The sequence below is a fragment of the Bacillus rossius genome, chromosome 5 (genome assembly GCF_032445375.1).
Source record: "Bacillus rossius redtenbacheri isolate Brsri chromosome 5, Brsri_v3, whole genome shotgun sequence".
Taxonomy (NCBI): Eukaryota; Metazoa; Arthropoda; class Insecta; order Phasmatodea; family Bacillidae; genus Bacillus; species Bacillus rossius.
Genome location: NC_086333.1, coordinates 81,752,271 through 81,775,876, shown reverse-complemented (window position 1 = coordinate 81,775,876; position 23,606 = coordinate 81,752,271). Strand labels below are relative to the sequence as shown.

Genomic DNA, 23,606 nt, shown 5'->3' with positions numbered 1-23,606 from the left:
AAGGCTGTCAAATGGTGGAGAATAGTAAATACTACTATGAAATTATTGACCTTCGGTCACATTGCAGATGTTTTGGAAGTGTTGCTGCAGTCTTGTTGAGTCACGTGAAGAAGCAAGGACCGTGTACTAGTAGACAAGTAGTACCGCATTCCCCATCTTCATGAGGAGCTGCAAGTTTACTAGAATGCTGGGGTAAGAGATACCGGCTTCACTTTCGCCTCTTGCTACTGCACCGTCCGGGATCTGTCAAAATATTAATTTTCTCAACAGGGTTATGCTTCACACCATAAATACACACAGGTTTGAGGCGACGTGACCTACAAAATTATAGTGAGCATCGAAACATTTGACCATCGACTCTGTGCTCACAAATGTTCCTGGTTTCTGTTCGCAAGGTTTGATCTCCTCGCGGTGATTGTACCATTCCGGGACCAATGGTTGGTCTTTGTGGTCTGGCGACCGCTCCACATATTCTTTAGCAGAACTTCGGTTTAACCGCTCCGGTCGGTCATAACGTCAGGAACCGTTCCGTGAAATCGGCCAGGTATTGAAGTGACGAGATGTAATCGGTAGCTGGTATTCGATGGGCTATGAATTTCTTATTACTAGAGACATGTAAAATTCGCGGATTCATTTCGCGATAGGCTAGCATCAAAACAACTATACCTTCGTACCGCTTCTGCGATTGGCCCACATTTTATCCGGGGAACTGTGAGCCAATGGGATACACTAAACCAAGAAAGTGCCGAATTATGGACAACCTAGTTGAGACGTCTCACGCGTCAGTAGCCAATGAACATGTGTCATTTCCGCGAGTATTTAAAGGACTGTGGAGTCTATCCTAGAGATCAATGAATCCGCGAATTTTGCAGTTCTCTACTTATTACTCATGCTCACGCCGAGGTAATAAATATAGCTTAGGTGTGCTCCAGAGATCATCCATTTCTCGATTCGAAACATTCGTCATGGAATTCCATCGAACCTGTCTTTGAATCTTCTGATTAAAGTTCTGCTGGTACTGATGTTTTCACGTTGGTCAGACATAGCGCTCGTTCTATCAGCAATAGACAACACTGTCGTTGATGCCAGAGCTGCAGAAGAATGCGGTACTGCAGATGCAGGATACATAGTTTGCGTAGTTTCTTGTACCTTCAACACTTGCATAATCTCTTGCAGTTAGTTTATCCTTTTTTGTTATTGTCTCAAAGTGTTTACAAGTCCTTGTCTAACACTATTTCAAGTTACTTTTGTTGCTCGTCCACAACTTACACAGCTACTTGGCAGCCACAACTCTGTTCGCCCATCCGTTGTCTGTCACTTTTTTTGTTTAACTTTACAACTCAATCATGACCATATCTTAGGTATTTTCGATTTTTTCTTCTTACCTCTCTCGCGGTTATTCGTACTGGCAGCATAGTCTCGGGCTTCTCATGTCTTACCTCTCGATAATCTTCAACTCCTCTTCGTAGAAAAGGCTGTTATATACTGTTGTTTGCACGTCCTTCAGCGTTTAGTTCTGTTCGTGAAGGTTCCTATTTATCAGTGATCTGTGCTCTTCGGACTTCTTGTTTAGAACATCGCTCAGGTCATTTATATTTTGTTCTAGTCTCTCGTCTAACCTGGCAGACTGGTAAGCATGTTTATATCTATTTTAACATGATAACGTCTTATAAATTGATGAACGCCGGCTGCACGCACGAAAAAGCAGGACTCATTGTCACGTTCCACCTGAGCCGAGCGTGCAAAAACCGGCCAACCACCGTGACAGAAAATCTTCTATAATATAAACATGTTAAGGCGGGCTTTTTAACTAATTGTTCGTGATTATATTTCAACAATTTATTAAAATTAAATTTGCAAAAACTGTAAATAATATTTTAAAATTAAAAAGTATGCAATTTTTCATCAATTTTTCTTATGACGTTATCCCGTAAAATTATCATTCGTAAACCGACTTTACAGACAACCCCTTTTTTTAAAATAATCTAGATAAAAACATATAATTTTGTTTTTAAAATTTGACAGTAAAAGCTAAAGTACATCAGACTTACTGAAGTCCTTCGTTTTAGGGGTATTCAGTAGTCTTGCGATTGGAATTGTGCTTGTGGTCGGGATATGTTGATGATTCTCCTCTTCAACAAAGGTCCGCTGATCCAATTCACCTTCAACCCCTATGCTTCAGCGCGGTGCATACTCGTCCATTTGTCTGCACTCTCGACTCAACAGTCAGACCAAGGAACAGAACTCGCGTTGTGGACTTGGAGGTTATTCAGGACGAGGCAAGTAGTTGACAAGTTGCCGCTCAGAAGAATGTATTAAACTTCCTCCTTGTATTTCTAATTTATTTCTTGTGATGAGCGGTTTGTTAATGGTGGATTATTTTTTTACGAACTAAATTTTGGGACAGAATATATATACTTCTAAATTTATTTACATGAATATTTGAAATCAAAATTGACTTTATCATTAAATAAATCCAAGAAATTTTCAAATGACAGTCAATAACGTGATAAAAATTAGAAAAAATTAAAATAAACCAATGTTTTAGTGCACTGTTTTTTGAAAGTATTAAAATTCAGTGCTTGTTGTAATGATGCTATGTCAGCACCCACAAACAATGCGAGTGTGTTACCATGAAATTGTTATTTGTTTCTACACTAAATTTATTAAAACATTCACATATAATGTTTTATTTTCCTAAATAAATTCCATAACTTTTTTTACAGTATTTGACACATTTATTTATTCTATAAGTAAAAAGACTATTCCGTTTAAATGATTCACTTTATATTTCATATAAGAACTAAGATTAATTTTAGCATTCTTTCAGTTCATTTTAAGACAGACAAGATCTTTTATGTTGTATTGAAATTTCTAATTTACATAGCTCTACTTCATGGCAGACAAAGTCATGGCTAAAAATATCAAGGATGTTTTCCGAATAAAATAAGTTGGGCAATAATACCGAGCTAAAAGGAATAACATTATATGTTCGCACAGATACAGCGAATATTAGATTAATTTTATGTGTTAAAAATACTGCATTATTTTGCTTGAAAGTTAAAATTAATGTTACTTGCTTTGGTTACTGTGAACTTTATTGTGTGTCAGGTATACAATACTTAAAGTGTTCTAGAAACATAGTGGTAACTATCGTAAAACCAAAATATATAGATTTGCAGTTAATAACGTCCTGAAGCGGCGAGCGGAGACGCCCGAAGTCTCTCGTAGATGGTCGAGTGACGACGAAGATGCCCAAAGTTTCCCGTAGATGGTCAAGTGACGGCGAAAACGCCCGAAAACACCCGAAGATGGGCAAGTGACGACGGAGACGCCCGAAGATGCCGAGTGATGGTGGAGACGCCCGAAAATGGACGAGTGATGACGGAGACGCCCGAAGATAGGCGAGTGATGACGGAGACGGCCGAAGATAGGCGTGTGATGACGGAGACGCCCGAAGATGGCCGAGTGATGACGGAGACGCCCGAAGATGGGCGAGCGATGACGGAGACTCCCGAAGATGGGCGAGCGATGACGGAGACGCCCAAGATGACCGAGTGACGGCGGAGACGCCCGAAGAGGGACGAGTGATGACGGAGACTCCCGAAGATGGGCGAGTGATGACGGAGACGCCTGAAGATGACCGAGTGACGGCGGAGACGCCCGAAGATGGCCGAGTGATGGCGGAGACGCCCGAATAGGGACGAGTGATGACGGAGACTCCCGAAGATGGGCGAGTAATGACGGAGACGTCCGAAGCGCGCTCTAGGACGAAGGGTGGCCCGGGAAGGCCTCCTGCATGGACACGGTGTCGAACATGCCCCCCAGCACCAGCTTGATGAGCTGCCCCAGCGCCTCGGCGATGGCTGGGCCCACGTCCCTCACCAGGTCCTGCCAGTTGTCGTTCAGCACCTCGTTGATGTTGTCCGCTGCAACACGCCACCCAGTCGCGGTCAACGAGAGGCCATCTTGCTTGACATAATGTCCACCATCTTTGTTTCCGCTGTTCGTTCCTATTCCTAGATAGCGCCAGCATCGCTCTGTCTCTATAATCTAACACCTACCAGTGTTGTTACGGTCCTCAGCCACATATCTTACAAACTGCTGGTTTGTGCACTGTGGCATAACCAACAGTCACAACCTAGTTTTCTCTTCGGATGTTAGCACTACTTTTTTTACTTACGGAATGTGTCATGTCATTGAAGGGGGCGTTTTTCACAAAACGTGTTATCTACAAATTAAATCTACATCTTCAAGAGAAGCAATAAATGATTATTTGCATGGTGTTCCTAAAATAATTAAAATTAGAAGTTACAAAAAATACCACAAATAAACACAGAAGACCTTAACACTTTTTTATAATAAAATGTTTAATTGTAAGTCAGTGAAAAAATTAAAATTTTTGTGATGAAATTTACCAAATAACCATATCTATATTTTAACATGCATAAAATATAATTTTGTAATTGATTGAAAAGATAAAATATATTTCAAGAATTAAGACTTTAAACAATTACTATTATTTAAGGAGTAATAAGTTTTTTTATAATAACACCTGATTTACAAGATAATCTAGCAACAGAAGAATGCTATTTGAAGAAAAAAAATTCTAATGGACTGTATTATCAGGTAAAACAGGTGAAATACACAAATACCTATTGAGCGTTCAATATTTAAAATTAGAATTATCCTTCTTAACCATACATAACAGATTTGGAATTATTATAATCATTTTATACAGTTTTTGAAAACCTGTAACTGTGATTTCTACGGAAGTTATGTTAAAGAACGTAGTTTCGAACACTTTTGTTCTCTTTTGCTTACTATTGCGCACTTTTGATCAGTTTCACACAATTTTCCTTCTATTTCACACTAATCCTAGCTTTCGTATACTCTCCCATAACGTCACATAATTTTCATTACTTTCACCAAATTTTTATACTTTTACTTTTTGCGCTTAATTGACCATAAGTTCACTTACTTTGCGATACGGTAGTATATATTTGAATACAATAACTTTGTATCTAACACTTCCCCATACTTTCGAATGCGTTTCAATACCTTCACATACTTTTTGCAGACTTTTTTACACTCTTTTACGTACAATTCGCACATTTTTGCAATCTTTTGCTTAATTTTGCATACTTTTGCATCTATTCCATACTTTTCATAATTGTATATACTTCGAAATATTTGACATACTTTAATATGCTTCACTATATATATATATATATATATATATATATATATATATATATATATATATACCATTTGTATGATTTAGCTACATTTGCGTCCTTTAAAATACATTTTACACGCGTTTTAAAAACTTTCAGTCAACTTTAATATACTTTCTATATTATCAATATTTTTTTGTACTGTTGCAAGATTTTGAACACTTTCCTATACGTATGCGATTAAATGCGGTTAAATGTTTTCCATACTTTTTAAAACTTTCACGACTGTTGCGGGGAGGGGGTTCAGGAGTGAGGCAGTCGATGGTTCGGTGAAGAAACGATTCAGAGCTGCTACAATTTTTATTTACGCTGGGTACGGCAGACAGTTTTCTCTTTTTAAATTTATAAACCCTATTATTTCATTCTTATATTCCACTGAATGAATGTATCCACTGGGAATAAAGATTTATTTTTAAACGCACGGATGCATATGTCGAAAATATTTGTATAGCATTAATTATATTTAATATCCCTCTGCGTGTGAAGTCTCGACTCCAACACCCGAAGTGGCCATGCACGCCCGGGTTATAGGTACAGACCAGAAAAATTCGTGGGTTCAATGACCTCCAGGATGGACTCCAATATCCTCTACACTCTCGGGGAAATGCCAATGCCAAATGTTCATTAGCTGCTGACTTGTGAGTCGTCTCGACTGGATGGCCTGTGATTCGACACTTCTATGAGTGAGGGTCTCTAATTGGCCCTCAGTCATCCAGATTAACAGTGAACGAACCAGTGGTAGAAGCAGCACTAAGGTATAATTATCTGATTTTTAGCATAACACGAAATTAACCCGCGAATTTTTCCAGTCTCTAGTGATTGGTGACACGTCTTCATAAACCAGCTCTATACAGAGACGAGCGCATCGGAACGGTCTGCAGCGAAGCGGTGATGTAGCGCCTCAAATACGAGCGCCACAGATGGCGAGTGCGGGAGGGAGGATCTGGCAGCGTAAGGGTGAAAATTGCACGACCTCGCGAGGAGAAGAGTGACCCAGGTCCCCCCAAGGGTAAGCGCGGCACGCACCGAGGACCTGGTCTCCGTTGAACAGGTTGTCCAGGTGCACGTGGGCGCGTCCGTCCAGCCTGAAGTCCAGCTTGTTGTCCGTGATCTCGCTGTAGTCTCCGTCCGCCTTCTTGTGCAGCGTGTAGTTGTACCTGTAGGTGGCCTTGGCGTCGACTGCAACCCAGTGACACCAGCTCCTGCAGTTCTTCAACCCTCTTATACCCTTTCAAGTTGAAGAAATAATGAAATTAGATTAAAATGAAGTGAAACTATTTGAAACTGAATCGAAAGAACCATTTGACAGTTCTTTAACCCTCTTTAACACTTTCAAGTTAGAGAAATAATGAAATAAATTAAAATGAATTGAAACTATATGAAACTGAATCGAAAGAACTATTTGACAGTTCTTCAACCCTATTTAACACTTTCAATTTAAAGAAATAATGAAATAAATTAAAATGAATTTAAACTGTATGAAACTGAATCGAAAGAACCATTTGAAATGAAATAAATCGATTTGAATTGAAACGAAATTTCAATGAAACAAATGTTTGAATTGTAACGAAATAAATCAAAGAAAAGAACTGGTTGGCCGGTTCCTGCACGCTCGGCTCAGGCGGAACGTGATAATGAGTCATGCTTTTTCCGTGCTGTGCAGCCGGCGTTCATCGATTTATAGGACGTTATCATGTAAGAACTTACTTATATGTTGAAATGTAAGAACTTTGAAGACGGTTGTAAAGCATTGCGGTTTCCCGGAGGGGAAAGCGTGTCGGACGACTGTGCTGAAAGACCACGGAGCGGACGCGACAAGCAAACAGGTATGTACAGCACGTCGACCGAGCAGAGGCCCCGGGGCGGATGCGACAGACAAACAGGTATGTACAGCACGTCGACCGAGCAGAGGCCCCAGGGGCGGATGCGACAAACAGGTATGTACAGCACGTCGACCGAGCAGAGGCCCCGGGGCGGATGCGACAGACAAACAGGTATGTACAGCACGTCGACCGAGCAGAGGCCCCGGGGCGGATGCGACAGACAAACAGGTATGTACAGCACGTCGACCGAGCAGAGGCCCCAGGGGCGGATGCGACAAACAGGTATGTACAGCACGTCGACCGAGCAGAGGCCCCGGGGCGGATGCGACAGACAAACAGGTATGTACAGCACGTCGACCGAGCAGAGGCCCCCCCGGGGGGAGTAGCACCGCCACTCACCGATGGTGATGTTGGCCTTGCCTGTCCCGGTGATGGGCAGCAGCAGCACCTTGCCGTTCGCCGTGTAGTCGGCCTTCACCTCGAGCCGCGGGAACTCAAGGTCGTACTCCACGTGTCTGGCCTTCAGGTCGAGCCTGCGGACCGAGAGACATCCGTCAGCGCACCTGCACGCTTTCTTAAGGCCCCCGCCCACCCGGCCACACACACGGTGCGCAGAGCTCCAGGAAATACACACGCGATTTCAAAACTACTCAACATATCCGAGTGGGGTCTGCTTACGAAAATAATTTAAGAGTTCGCCGAGGACCGAAAATAACTTCTAATTTCGGATTAAGTTTTTGAACTGTATTTTTTAGAAGAGTGAAAATGGTTAAAACGCGTGTTTTCAGAATAATTTTTAGACGTAAAACAACCGGTACAGATTCTTGAAAGCACTTAAGGAACTTGCATTACACATTTATCTTCATTTCTTCACTGTATAATTTAACGGTCACAACTCAAATTTTACAGTTATCCCGTGACGACGAGAGGACTGCGTGCCAGTTCAGACCCTTGTGCTTAGAGGCTATACCGCGCAAGAAATACCAGAGAGCGTCGCGCTTATCATCCCGCCTCAATAATGCACATACACCCCTACAGTAGGGTAACTGATCCCTGATGACGGTGACTGCAATGTCGACCGAAACGTCGGATGAATTATTTGTAAAGGACACGGCTACAACCCAGAAGCCAAGCTTCTTCAGACAATGGCCGTGAAAGCCTGCGAACATTATCAACACGCTACTTCATACCAGCCAGTTGCAAGGCGCATCGGACAGCCGCTTAAAACAAGTGAATATAACAAACATTTAAATATATTTACGCGGAATATACGAGGGAGATTTTTTTTTCATACTCAGATGAGCCATAAAAAAAATCAAAATTACAAAACATAACAATTTTATTACCAAACGTTCAGCAGGGTCTTACTTATTATTCGACGTAATCGCCCAAACGATCGAGGTATTTGTCATATCGTAACACGAGCTTCTCGACGCCTACTTCGAAGTCAGCCGCCAGTGAATAGAGATACAGGGTCAGCGCCTGTACCTTCCTCTCCCTCACGACGCCGCTGTGAGGCGGGTGGACTAATCACGCGGCGCATTCTACTTTACTATTCAGAAGTCTTGCTACAAGTCTTGACGCGAGAGAAATTTATATATATAATATATGTTACTTTTTGAATAATTACCTTTCAGTTGCTTTTTTCATGTTTTTGTGTAGTATTGTAAAGGAGAATGAAGTGGAATTTAAAACTGATTTATGTTTAAAGTAAATTTTACTGGCTGTAATGTGGTATTGTTTAATTTCTTTCTGGGAAACAAAGTATTAAATTTTACCTGGCTTTTAAAAAAAAATATGAATTTAAAGACTAAAAAAATATAAATAAATTTTTCTGAACGAATGTTTAATTTTTACCACGCAGTAACAACCAGAATTGCATTTAAATCCAAAAATAATTTAGTTATTTATTCCATTTAGTTCTCCTTGTCCATACTTAAAAAATTGTTAAAAATTAAACTTGGCCAGATAATTATGCCAAAAATTATTATTTAAGTAAAGCACTCAAAAAGTCTACAGGTTTAACCGTGTTCTACTTAAGAATTATAATAATGACCTGTAAGGGGATATACAGCCTTGGATTCCCATAAGGAATATGGATTATGTTAGCTCCTGATATAATGTTGCTCAAATAACACTTAATTGTCATCACTGCACTCATTAAGTGTTGAGTCAGCCACAAGCCATCATTAGTTCTGCCTCCTCACTACATAATCTCTACTTCTGCACTGCCATGAACATCCAAGTATCAAGCCGGTGCTACCAGATGTAATTAAGGCTGTTTCGCAGCTCCCACGCCAGATTTCATGTTCGCAAGCGTGCCTGTGTTGAGTTGAAGGTTAAGACCACAACCTTGACGTGTGCATTTAATTTTTTTGGTCGTTTGCTACCATTTTTTTTTTGGAAGTGTTACTGCGAGATCCGTGTAAGAAACGTCTAACGACAAAGCAGTCACTTACGTAAGCAGTGAGTTGAAATGAAGGTTAAAATTTTTTTCTTTCGATGAAAAAAAAAACAACGTATTTTTCCAAATATTTTCATGAATATATTTATATGTGTAATATATCAAAGGGAGGATTACCAAAGCCAAAATTTATAGTTTCGTGTATTAACCAATAATAAATGTTTAAAGGAAAACTAAATACCGTTGGAATGCAAAGTCACGTATTGTTGAAAAGCACCCGCCCAGTACGTTTCTTTGCGTCAAACAGGCATTAGTATTAAGAGTGTCATACTTTACCATTGCTGAAATATACTACTGTTATAGTATATCGAGCATAGACAAGCCTGATTACTCGCCTGTGATGGTTAATGCCCTCATTGTGGGAGATGGAAAGTACCACTACTAGTGAATTTTTCCAGTGATTTCATGGTATCTTATAATCATCATTCCATTATTTATTTTACCTGAAGGCACCATTTCATGTGCCGATTTTAGTCAATGAGTAGAGACCTGCAAAATTCGCGTATTCATTTGGTGATAGGCTAGAATTCAAACACATATACCTCTTAGATAATTTTGCTATTGGCTTACTGTTCATCTGGACGAATCTCAAACAGTTATAAACCCTAAACCAAAGAAGGACTGAATCACAGACAAACCAGCTGAGACGACTTACAAAATGGCAGCCAATGAACTTGCGTTATTTGCCCGAGTGTACAGGGGTATGTGCAGTCTATCCTGAAGGCCATCGAAACCGCGAATTTTGCAGGTCTCTATCAATGAGATGTTCCACTATCTCCGTAACTCCGATGATTAACACCTGTCTCGACGAAAGTGGTCGCTGGCTTCAGTCTGCCAGATGTGGAACTTTCCACGCTGCAAGTTAACCTCAACGGTTTCGCAAAGCTGTTTAAATGGGTATAACTATCAAAGGAGTAATATCAAGGCACCGGAACATGCTGCACAAATTATGAGTATTTTTAAAAAAATAAAGACTAATTAACGCGACCCTAGGCAGTGTGATTACGTGAGCTGTTGCATCATTAAAAGCGGTGGCGAGGTTAGCGTGTGTGAAAGTGGGAGCTGAAATTCACAGCCAAGTGAAGGAGTCGGTAGTTGCGTAAATTCCATCCGATCACGGACCGCGTGAGGAAGATGTGAAATTTTCGTCACGGCCTTTCCCTCACTGTGCCATACGTATTGTGATTGGCCAAAATATATAATTTGGAATCCTCAAAACATATATATGCACTAACAAACATCTTAGTGGGTTTCTAAAAATTTGATTGAATATTAACGAAAAAAAAAAACAAAAAAAAAACAATTGCATTATAAAGTTCGACAAATTTTTCGATGAACTCGAAACTACTTATTCGGATTTTACTGTTTACACATAATAATTGCATCTTTAAAATATTCTTAAAGATCCAATAAAATAAAAAATAAAAAATATTATATGATTTTTGCATCACATAAATTCAGTTTTTTCTCTTTTCCGCTGCAAATTTGTTTTATTGTACAGAAGAACAATTTGTACGTGGTGTTGAATGTTTGTCTGGTGAAATAAATATAACTAATGGTTAGAGACCTGCAAAATTCGAGGATTCATTGACCTCTAGGATAGACTCCACAGTCCTTTAAATACTCGCGGAAATGACACCTGTTCATTGGCTACTGACGCGTGAGACGTCTCAACTAGGCTGTCCGTAATTCGGCACTTTCTTGGTTTAGTGTTTCCCATTGGCTCACAGTTCCCCGGATAAAATGTGGGCCAATCGCAGAAGCGGTACGAAGGTATAGTTTTTATGATGCTAGCCTATCGCGAAATGAATCCCGCGAATTTTGCATGTCTCTACCAATTATTATTTGATGTAATTTGAAACTGTTTGACGTGCGAGCTGCATGATCGAGTGCAGGTGCACTCACTCACCGCACAGCATGCACCGTGACGTCGGACAGACCCGACATGCTGCAGTTGTAGGCCACGAAGGAGAAGCCGATGGCTCGCCCGCCGTTGCTCTGGTCCACCTTCAGCTCCTGGATGAGCAGCGGCTCCAGGTTCGGGATGCGGTACTTCCTGTCGCCTGGAACCAGTGCCCGGTCAGCCCAGCACAGCACCTCAAAGCTGATCCAGGCGCCTACATCAGCTTGCAGCTGTTCCAGGGCACCTACATCAGCTTGCAGTTGTTCCAGGTACCTACATCATCTTGCAGCTGTTCCAGGGCACCTACATCAACTTGCAGCTGTTCCAGACGCCTACATCAGCTTGAAGTTGTTCTAGGCGCCTACATAAGCTTGCAGCTGTTCCAGGCGCCTACATCAGCTTGCCGCTGTTCCAGGCGCCTACATCAGCTTGCAGTTGTTCCGGGCGCCTACATCAGCTTGCAGCTGTTCCAGGCGCCTACATCAGCTTGCAGCTGTTCCAGGCGCCTACAACATCTCACAGCTGAAGGCTACAGGGTAGCTTTCTCACAGATCTTGTTCCAAAAACTAGTGAGAAGTTAACATTTTGATTGATTCCCGAATATTTACGCCCCGAAAGGCTACGGTACTTTCAGGTACTTTAATTATAACAGTTTTATTGATAAACGTTTATGGAAATAGTGATAGCATTTGAAATAAATTACTATAAAAAAAACTTTTTTGAACCTGTTCGTTGAGTCGATGACACCAACCGGAATTACAACGCCTTAGAGCGGGGACTTGATGTTGGAGAGTAGGAGTGAGAATAGCGAAAAAGTTGTTGACAACTGGAAGGATTTTTCAGGGGTTTGGTCAGCACGATCTTTGCAGTTTTGAACCATCATTTTAATCCTCAATTCTGAACTTTGTCTGGTTTTATCGATCAAGTCAAATGTTCAATTTTTTTCTCTTACTCAAAAGGTGATTACGAGGGAAAAGTTTCCTTGCCATACTGCAGCTGATTCCCACAGGAACAGCCACACGAATGACACAGTCTGTCTGCCGAATATCTGGAGGAATAACTGAAGTTCTTTGGCTGAAAGCTTTAGAATTATATAAGGCGTGAGCGTACTCTTACGAGATCCAAGATCAATCTGTCACCACATAAAATTATTATGATGTTATTTATGTCAGAGTTGATTATTATTTTTATATTAATTTTTATGTCGAATAAATAAACTGACGAAATATGTACCTTTTTGTGTGCTAAATCATTTGAGTTTATATCTAACAAAAGAAAACTCTTGTGACGTAAACTACCCTTGTAGTGCATTATGCGTTGTAATTAATACCACTATTTTGAGCAAAAATTCTCAACGAGATTCACTTTTTTGCACATTACCAATAGCCAAGTGAGATAATGTTAAGGTTCTTATATTTCACCGACTTCATTAACTGTATCAGTTTTAAAGCAAAGTTTATAGGTCCGAGTATCGAATGGCTCCGATACTTGGCTCATGAGTAGGGACACCTGTATTTCGCGAATACATTTCGTGTCAAGGTATTTCACAAAACACTGTAGCTTTTTCTAAGCGTCATGGCAAATTGTGAGGGTGCAGCAGTACGGTGACCACATTCTTATTGGCCCCGTCAAGAGCGGGTACGACACCTCTCACCGACCTCAGCCAATAACAACAGGAGAAAAGCTACAGTATTTTGTGAAATACCTTGACACGAAATGTTTTCGCGAAATACAGGTGTCCCTACTCATGAGTAGGGGCATGCAGATTTCGCGAAAATATTTCTGGACTGGATGAAAGTTAAAACACTGTACTGTTTTTCGTGATTGGGAGAGTTTCTCCCTGGTACATATCGATTGTAACAACACCAATCGCAGGGATTCAGTGCGGAAGTAAACGCGTCCTGAGTGGCTCGGCCAAACAAGGCAATGACTTCTCTCGCAGACGGCCGCCAATCACGAGGAAGAAACCGCTCGTGCGGGTATACCTTGTTCCAGTCTAATTAGTGTTCAGATCTTTTCGCGAAAAATGCCTGCCCCTACTCATGAGTAGAGACCGGAAAAATTCGCGAATTCATTTCGCGATAGGCTAAAATACAAATAGTTTTACCTCAGTGCTGCCTCTGCTATTGGCTCACAACTCACCTGGATGACGCTGGGCCAATGAGAAACACTCAACCAAAGCCTAATCGAATCACAGGCTGGTACGTTGGGACGTCTCGCAAGACAGCAGCCAACGAGTGGGTGACATTTAACCGAGTGTACGCAGAACTGTGGAGTTCATCCTGGAGGTCATTGAACCCGCGAATTTTTCCGGTCCCTATTCACGGCCCTACTCATGAGTGTCGAGTGTTGCACTACCGCGTGGGGCGTTAGCCTGGGGTGTCAGCGTGACCCCCGGAGGTCAGGCGCCGCGAGCTGAAGAGCAACTCACCGCCCACGACGGTCTTCAGGGCCTTCCTGGCCTCCCGCAGGGCGCAGGCGTCCAGCTCCGGGTCGTCGTAGCGGCAGGGCGTGATGTACGAGGCTGCGGGGACAAGCGACCACAACACTTCAGGGCCACTCTCTTCCCGAAGGATCGAACAGAAACAGCAGACAATACTTCGCAGATAACCACCCTCGCTGTTGTGCTTACAGCACTTCCATACACGATTTCCATTCAACACCGTTACAGAACATCCGTTTAAGAGGGATCACCCCCAGCCATAAAGAATTTTTTTCCACGTTTTCGCTGTGATTATAATTTTGAATTATTTATCCAAATTTAAGGCATTTCAAGGCATAACTCATATCTCCAAGACCTTTCATACCTTGTCCCAAAAACATATAAGCGCCTCGAGGAAATAACTTACTCTTTCACGCGGGCGGCTACAACTGTCATGCATAGTCACACCTGTTCACAACTGCTGACTTCAACAAGTAAGCATAGCTAAGTACTATGCCATGTCAAAACTAAAAAGAAAAGTTTAGCTCTGAAGCTTTATTGCAAGCAGGATCAAAAAATTTTAATTTGCAATTTGGCGAGGCCTAATTCCCCTTAAACCACGCAATCATGCAGCACGACAACAAACAATTGAAACAAGGCCAGTGATTCGCCGCAGAGAAGCATATCACCCAGAAGTCAAAATTGCGTGGCTGATCTTGACGCAGGCGACTCGAAAAGCCCGCGAGGAACCTGGTTCAGCTGGGCCTCTGATTGGTCATCCCGCGTGGTCTGAGGCCCACCATGTCGGCCACCTGGGAACTGATCGCCCGACTGTGTTCCGCCATTTTCGCCGGCCAGTTCGACCCATGCGACTCTAGGCGGTAGTTGTTCTGTGTCCTCAAGTACAGGTGTTGAATTACACGGAGCGTGTCTGTAACCGCTGTCGCATTAACTCGCTTACACCTTTAAAGAATATATATATTAGGACAATTATGGCTCTAAATCAATCAGTAGACACCTGCAAAATTCGCGGATTCATTTTGCGATAGGCTAGAATCCAAATACGTTTGCACCTTTTTGCTGTTTCGGTAGTTGGGCCACGGTTTACCTGAAGTACTCTGAGCCAATCAAAAACCTTCACCGATAGAAGTATCGAATCACGGAACATCCCAGTTAACAGGACTTATACGTCAGTAGCCAATGAGAAGGCGTAATTTGCCCGAGTGCATAGTCTATCCTATTGGTAATTGAAATCGCGAATTTTGCAGGTATCTATCAATCAGTTACGTACACAAACATAAGCCTAAAGCTAGGTATTAAACCATGTTGGTTTCTTCGATTTTTTTTTGCCAAACGTTTAGTGCAAGCTGTAAAATGTTACGAAAGTGATTATAATTATCAAACCTCGTTTTTTTTACCTGTATTACATATATAGCAGTTGTAACGAAACATTAAATGCAAGATAAGTATCAATAAATTGATCTCACCAGCAAGATGTGTGAGCCCGACACTCAAGGCGATGGAAATTCCAAGATTGTATAGAGTGTTTCATAACTCTGTTGATACGCCATAAACAGTTGATAGGCCAGCGAATTACGGTTATGAATCATAAAACCAAAATTCTAAATTTATCTTTTCGTGTTATAGATATTTATTTAAGTTCTTAAATCCCCATCATTCACCAAATTATTAAATGCAGTGTTTATTTGATTTTTGCTACGCAGCTAAAGTAATCCAACTATTGATAAAAATTCAAATAAAATCAAACGTGCTATACTTTTTGGTGAAAACATTATTTTGAAGAGTTGTGGTGCAAACAAAATTTTAATCGGATGTATCTGAGTAATAAATTATGTAAAATAAAAATACTTTGATAACTTAGCAAGTTTTTAAAAATATGGCTAGTAAAAAAATTGCTAAGTAATTTTTCTACGGTGTGGCACAGAGTGAAAATCTGTATGGTTCGCGGTTATTCTCACAAGTTAGGAAAAGGGGCTGAGGGCAAGAGTTTAACCGACACATGTCAGCTCTGGCTAGTGTGCTTGCATGTTGGGTACTGCCCATATTTTGGACCATATGAATGCATTAAGCAGAAAACAATAAAAAATATACGGGAAGTTTTACTTAAAACACAATTTTGACGTTTAATTTTATCACAATTTATCAAGCGGGCCCCTCAGTGAGGTCTGCGCCAAGACTGTGGCCTGCCAACTGAGCTCGGCTTGACGATGAGCTATCAGACACTCCCGGGGGTGTGAGCACCCTAGCCAGATGGCGCAGGAGGGTGGGAACACCCCTTCCAGGTGGCTCAGGGGGGTGGGAACACCCCAGCCACGTGGCCCAGGGGGGTGGGAGCACCCCAGCCAGGTGTTACCAGGGGGTGGGAGCACCCCAGACATGTTGCTCAGGGGGGTGGTAGTACCCCAGCCAGGTGTTACCAGGGGGGTGGTAGCACCCCAGCCAAGATGCACCCCTCGGCCGGGCGGTACTCACGCAGCTTGAGGGCGCCCGCGGCGGCGCACAGCCCGACCACCAGCAGCTGCAGATGCATGGCTACGACGAGCAGCTCCCAGCTGTGGGCCAGAGGGATCTGAGCCCGGCAGCCCCGCCTCGGCGCTATAAGGTCGCTCGCTCCCGCGGGAACCGGTCCGCTCACTTTCCCTCCCCGCGAGGTCTCCGGCGCCGCGACGAGGCGACGCAACCCGCAACTAGGCGCCGGAGACCTCGACGCACGCGCAGACGGATATCCCGGGCGGAGGGTTCGGAAGGTCGCGGGAAGTCCTACCGTGTCTGGGCGCAGAATCCTTGGTTCTCCACGGTGCTGCACCGGGCCGTGTTCCGCAACCTTCTCAACGCGCACTGAGCTTCAAGGAGGCTGCTGCCGTTCTCTCGGCATGCCACGTAGGAGCAACCATATATTTTAGAATAATTAAATTTGAATAAAAGATTTTAAATTTATTTCGTGTCCTACCTCAATTTTCTTTTATTGAAAGGCCACAATTTATTGTGTTTTATTGAATCACAAGGAAATGAAAAAAAAAAAAAATTTAGTTTCTTATGCTGAAAAAAAAATTTGCATATGTTGCTTGAATTTTTTCCTTTCTTTAATTTGTTTGCTATCACCAGTTTGCTTTCTTCCAACTACTTTCCTTCTTGTCCTGAATATTCTTGAGATACCTGGAGTCTACATTCATGTGGACTCTTCAAGAGTTTGCAAGTCTCTCGACCCATCACTCAAGCTCTGCGCTTACCTAACATCACACCGCTCTTAGAGTTCTGTTAGGATAAGAAAGTAAGGCGCTTTATCTTGAATGATACGTGGTTCTGAGAAGATGCAAGAAATTTACAAGAAAGGAGGCGGAGAAAACTTTTTACAAAATAAATATAAATTGGTTTTCAGATTAATGAACATTTAATTTTTTCATATCTCTTGAAAAAATGCACATTTTTTTTGGCAGTAAAATTACTGGTTGTAATACATGCAATTTTACAAATTTATCAGCGGGCTTGTTTTACAAAGTAAGTAAGATAAAATAATAATGAACTTATATTTACTATTTGCCAATGTGTAATGTTTCCAGCTAAACATACGCAGATTCCCCACGGGGTCTTCAACTCCTACGTGGTGACGTCATATTGCCAAGTACTGTTGGCGGGAAGTTACAGACTCTTATGATGATATAGGAGTCACGTATTCTTGGACAGGTTTGATGTAACTTTCCGTAACTTCCCGTCGATTTTTTTTTCCTTTCGTTTCTCCATAACCGGTATTTCAGCATCCGGTGTGATCTGCTCTACATTTTATATCTCTACAGCTTTTTCTCTCTATTTTAAAAATTATAGTCAGGATAATTTTGTCATAATGGCAGTTCCGAAATTGGCGTGACATTGCCCTTCAGGCACGTGATCACACATAGTGTCACACTTTGTGCCTAAGGGACGAAAAATGGCATCATTCCCATTAATAATTAGTGTCTGTAATTCATTTTAAAAAAAATTGGTTGTCTGTAAAGTCGGTTTACGGACGATAGTTTAACGTGACAATGTCATAACAAAACATTGATGAAATGATTTAATACTTTATGAATAAAATTGAATCATTTTTATTTTAATAATAAAATAATAAATACTTGAAATTAGACATGTAATCAGATTTTTGAAATGCAAGAATAATAAACATTTATTGCCGAAATTGTTGTTGTTATAAGCAATGAAAACCACATTAACTTTTCACTTCACTTTATAAACAGTCGAGTGGAAGAGAGATAGATGCGGCGCAAGCGTACAATGAGCGTAACGGGACACAGCGTAACGGAACAATGTGTTTAATGGGACACAGCGTAACGGAAAAGTGTGCGGACGGGATACTTTTTCTTGCGTGCAGCTGGCGTTCATCGATTAATTAGACGTTGTCACGTCAAAAACACAATTTTGCTAGTTTAATGATATTCTATTAATATTGATTTAAATATGTTCCTAACTACAAATGAATTAAAATTTTGTGTACATGATAGAGAAAAGCATTTTAAATTTTCAAAATATTAAAAAAAACCCGGGCTTTGAAAAAAATGTTGTTTGTAATTTTCAGACAATGATCTCATCAGTATTCTCCTTTTAAACACATGCTGGAGTTTATTAAGTTATTTACGTAAGTAACTAACATGTCTATTAATTACAATGGAAGAAATTAAATTCTTGTCAATACATGTATTCAAAAGTTATATGGTTTGCATGAAAATAGAAGTTGATGTTACCTTGTAATATATTTTATGAGCTGCTCAGTAATAATAAAAAATTAAGTTATTAACATAAAATTAGTGCTCTGAAAATATGTCTTAGCATGTGATTGAAAATTACATCTTAATAAAATATCGTAGTATCCGTATTTTTTGTCCAGTCAATTCAAAAAACATATTAGGTCTTAATTTTTGCATATATTTGTCACAAATAAAAACACGTTCTTGTATTAGAAAAAATTATGTTTTACATACGGAAGAAAATATAAATATTTGGTTTTAAAATTTTAACGAATGACTTGTCATTAATATTAATACGTAGATATAGCCAGTATCATAGTGATACAGAAACTATGAGTGTCACGTGACAATGTGTGAAGATAGAAAGTGCGTAGTTATTTTAAACTGAGAAATAAAAAAGCGTGTTCAAAACTAAAACCATAAATGCAAGTCAGTGACCTCATGTATCTGTCTTCATTAAGTAAGTTACTTTGATATTTCTTTAATAAAACTCCGTTAACCAAGATCCAAGTTATTAGGTGGTTGCCAAGGCAATTACTAACTGGCAGAAGCCTGTAATTTTCACTGCAATGTGGCAATGTCTAAGTTTCATACTTTGTATGTATACTTGAACAAAGTTCACGTATTGCTTAAAACCTCTTTCCATTTTTTTTTACTTGACCTTATATTAGTCAGCCGTTTAATCTATAATTGTTTATGATTATATTTTTAATAATTTAACATTTACACTGAATTCTGGTACTATTTATTATTTTAATTAGATTATGACAGTGTCACGTAAAAATCTTTGGACGTACAACGAAATCATTACTAACAATAACGACCTCAGTAAAGGAATGTCCAAAAATACGTAAGGAAATAATATCAATAGTTCCGGGAAGACATCGTTTATAGAGAATATGTGTTTTAGTTTTAAAAAATATCAGTTACCTACTACTCTGAGGATGGGGACTGCAGTATCAACCGAAACGTCAGTGAAATCTTCACCTTAGATTAGGAAAAAAAAGAAACCAAAAGCAAAGCAACGTTATTAAATTGCTTAAAAAAGGAAGATGTTTGAGGAAAAATGCGTATGAGATTTTATCTCACCCAGTTAAAACTATTTATCTTAATCGTGTTATATGTATCCTAATGACTAAGTAGATCTACATTTCCTTAACTTTCACCTCGTTTTGTAATTCCACTTTAGAAGATCAACTGCGTTGCAACTTCAGTTTTGTTTACTACAACATTACGGACATACAGATTAATGAATACAATTTCAATTCAATAAAAGTACTAGCCTAAAACAAAGTTATTGCAAATACATTAAATAAGTTTACCTTGCTTAAGGTACAAGGATTGATGTGGTTTTAGGCAACAACTTGTTCCGAGTGAAGGCGCCATCTTGTAACTTCCTTCAAAACTGGAACATCACTCATAGTTATTTATGAAAAATTCTCTATAATATCTTCAAATATATAAATTGATTTTGTCAGTGCACATAGCTCCTCACGAATATCCCCATACATGAAGATTATAAAATCTAGTGCAATTGTCTACAATGTACAGACTTACTCACCACATTCAGTTCCATTCGTCACATTAATACAGCGAATGGCCTTCACTGCTCTGTCTTGTAAATTATTATGTTACGAGACGTGTGGTCGGGTTTTAATGGGAGGAGTGAGGAAATATAATCAACACAAAAAAGTGGATGGCCTTGTTTGGTGGTACGCAACGAGGTCGCGGATAAATAACACTAGACGGAGAACGGAAAATAAGAAATGTGTGGAAGCTTGTGCAAAAGAAAGAACGATGTGCTCTATTTTGAACTCTCAAAAATAGTCATAACTATGGACACCTGTATTTCGCGATTTCATTGTATTTCACAAAACACTGTAGCTGTTTCTATGAGAGTCATGGCAAATTGTGAGGGTGCAGCAGTACTGTGACCACATTCTCATTGGCCCCGTCAAGAGCGGGACGACACCTCTCACCGACCTCAGCCAATAACCACAGGAGAAGAGCTACAGTGTTTTGTGAAATACCTTGACACGAAATGTATTCGCGAAATACTTTGCGTGTGTTCCGAGCTACATAATTAATAAACTCAATGGAAACCAGAGTAGGGAGTTTAACTACAAAATATTTTCAGACAAGAATGCGTTTAAAAAAAACTCTCTGTTGGCTGTGAAAGTGTAACTTTAATATTGCGAGAGGAGAAGTAAAATGGTTTACGCCAAAATCCGTGACGTACTAACAGGCCTTTTTCCTAGAATGCATAAGTATGACTAAGTAGGCATTAGTAATCATTTTCAAACATACTTAAGCTTTATGATAGAGGTGCAACTGTTATTGTTATGATTAGAGTTATTTTTAATGAATCTTATATTTTGTTATTTATCAATCAGTTAATTAAATTCGATGTATTTTACTGCAGATCATTTGTTTGATGATACTGTAGTTAATTGTACGTAATGGTGGTAATCGTCTTCACTTTGTAACATTTTTAAAAAAGAACAATAAATAAAAGAATATCTAAGTTTGACCAAGTAGTATTGGGTATTAACACTGTACATATACAAAAAATTTCTTTAAATAAATCAACCATTACATCTATAAATAAAAATTGTGTTAATACAACGCAAGAAAAAGAAAGGTAGCTTCAAGCAAAGTTTACTTGTAAACTTTGAGTAAAAGTTAAGTAATAATTTAATTAAAATATCAGCAATATATTTTTGTATTTTAGATTTGTTAAATATTTTTATTATTTATGTACCGTATAGCTATAAATATTACCACAAACACGGGTAGAGTAAATTGGCAAATTTATCTTAAAACCGCAAAAAATATATATATGTATATATATATATATATATATATATAAATGTGATCTGAGTCTGAGGGTAGGTTAAAACTAGAGTCAGAGCTTTAACTCATAATCCTTATCTTGAAAACGAACTAAAATATTTGACAGCAAAAACAGTTTTAGTTCTGACTTATTTTTACAGCAGTAAGAACTTTCACGGCATCTAAAATATTTGCTTACAAAAATACTATAATTGCACATTTATAAGAGTTATTATATAAAACATGCTACCCTCATATAAAAATTAACAAGAGTCTTTCTGAACTCAAAAGTTTGTAAGACATGTGTACCTAATAATTAATTCTTTTGAGCTTAACAGTTATTTTGCAAATAAAATGACTAGCTTTGTCACACCACAAGAAAACATAACGTTCATAATATACCATTCAATCATAGAACTGATTGCTAAAATACTAAAATTTTCTAACACTGATTAAGCATTATCAGAAATATATTTTTTCAAAAGATCTTTTTTTCTTGTTTTTACATTACAATTGAACTCAGTGACTGACCAATAAATATAGTGTTTGTGCTGAGCAGTCAATAAACATTTTTACCGTTAAGACAGCATATTGTCTTCATGCCAGACAGAGTAGGCAATAGGCAGTGGAATCGCTTGCAATTGTGTAAAAGGCACAAGGATAGCAGGTTTTAGAGGGAGCAATACACGCTCACCTCCCTCTCAACCGACTTAACTCAATGTTGCAAATACTCTCTACTTATCCTACTCAGGATAAGTAGGTCTATGAACTTACGCCGTAGTTGGATTGGGAAGGGGTGGAGGGCCCTTACCAAAGAGCGACTTATATTTCAAAAAAAACTTTCTTGAATAAAAGTTATTCTATAAGATGTGAAATCAATCCCACTAATCCAGGGATGGAATTAATTAACGATGTTTTTAATTATTATTTTTTCTATCTAAGTATTCTGTGTGTATAGAAAAGTTTTTTTTTAAGTTAAAAAATATGTGTGATGAACGATGGTCAGTGTTAGCTAAGGAGCTGTAAACTTTCATCAACATCTAACACTAATGGCCTGCAAAGTATTGTCGTTTTTCTTGTGTTATATGGTATCTAATATGTTTTAAAGAGACTTAAAAGAAGAAAAATCGAATGAAAAATTAATTTAATGTAAAGTGTTTTTTTTTTGCTATCTTTCATTCACATCGAAATCATTATATAATGACATACAAATGTCATATAACACTTTCAGTCATACTTTACCAAATCCTAACATAGAATTGTAGTCTTAAAACGGTGAAACGGCTATCGTCTCATTTTCTTCACTGATATCAAAATTACGTTCTTTGAAATTCCAGTCTAGAAATGTTTTTCCTTAAATTGTAACAGATAGAAAATTTACATTGTATGTATTAATTCAACCATAAATCAATAATTTTGGTTTATGATGTGAATAATTCTCAATGACCAAACCTGGCAGGAAAATTTAGTGTATTTGGCCAATTAAAATAACGGCTACATTAATAATACAGATGTGAACAAGGTTAAGTGAAGCGTAATAAATAACACGATAAACAACCGTCTGAAGTGACTACATATATGTTTTGCCTGTTTACCAGATATAAAATTGCGTTTCCGGTTCTGAGAGGCGGCGGTGACATCATAGGCGACCTTGAAACATGATCTGGGACCACCTCGCGCAAGGGCAGCCGGGTAATATTTCAATCTCAGACTACTCATCACGCCTCTGACGTCATCACAACACAGACATGTTCGGGCGATGGAAATGTTGGCCGATAAAAAATGAAAAGAAGGTTTGTTTTATGTGTATTTGCGCATTAGTAATTTTTTTTCGTTATTGAGGTTTATCTATGACATACGTCGTAACTAGAAATGGCATAGATAGAGACCGGAAAAATTCGCGGATTCATTTCGTGATAGGCTGAAATTCAAACACGTGTATAATTCTGCTGGTTCTGCTTTTGTATCGCGGTTTAACTGGAGCTCTCTGAGCCAATGAGAGACTATCGACCAAAGAAGCGTCGAATCACAAGTTACCCAGTGGAGACGACTCACAATTTAGTAACTAATGAACACGCGTGTTAACTTGAGAAGTGCAGAGGATAATGGAGGCTATCCTAGAGGTCATTGAATCCGCGAATTTTTCCGGTACCTAGGCAAAGATAAAA

At 39.4% G+C, this 23,606-nt stretch overlaps 1 protein-coding gene across 1 annotated transcript; it reads right to left on the bottom strand.

Moving 5' to 3' along the window:
- Positions 1 to 2,770: 2,770 nt before the first annotated feature.
- Positions 2,771 to 17,043, bottom strand: LOC134532321 (protein takeout-like). The gene is made up of 7 exons (XM_063368740.1): positions 16,973 to 17,043; positions 16,343 to 16,557; positions 13,859 to 13,951; positions 11,434 to 11,587; positions 7,460 to 7,593; positions 6,264 to 6,416; positions 2,771 to 3,929 (listed from the first exon to the last, which is right to left on the bottom strand). The coding sequence occupies exons 1-7, from the start codon at positions 17,041 to 17,043 to the stop codon at positions 3,766 to 3,768; spliced, it is 984 nt and encodes a 327-aa protein (XP_063224810.1). The 3' UTR covers positions 2,771 to 3,765.
- Between the last annotated feature and the right edge of the window lie 6,563 nt (positions 17,044 to 23,606).

Excerpts from the sequence above, each read along its gene's own strand:
- LOC134532321 (XM_063368740.1), bottom strand. The coding sequence starts at position 17,043 with ATGAATGTAGACTCCAGGTATCTCAAGAATATTCAGGACAAGAAGGAA. Across the intron at positions 6,417-7,459 it reads CAAGGCCAACATCACCATCG|TCGACGCCAAGGCCACCTAC; the intron begins GTGAGTGGCGGT and ends ACTGGGTTGCAG. Across the intron at positions 3,930-6,263 it reads CAACGGAGACCAGGTCCTCG|CGGACAACATCAACGAGGTG; the intron begins GTGCGTGCCGCG and ends GGCGTGTTGCAG.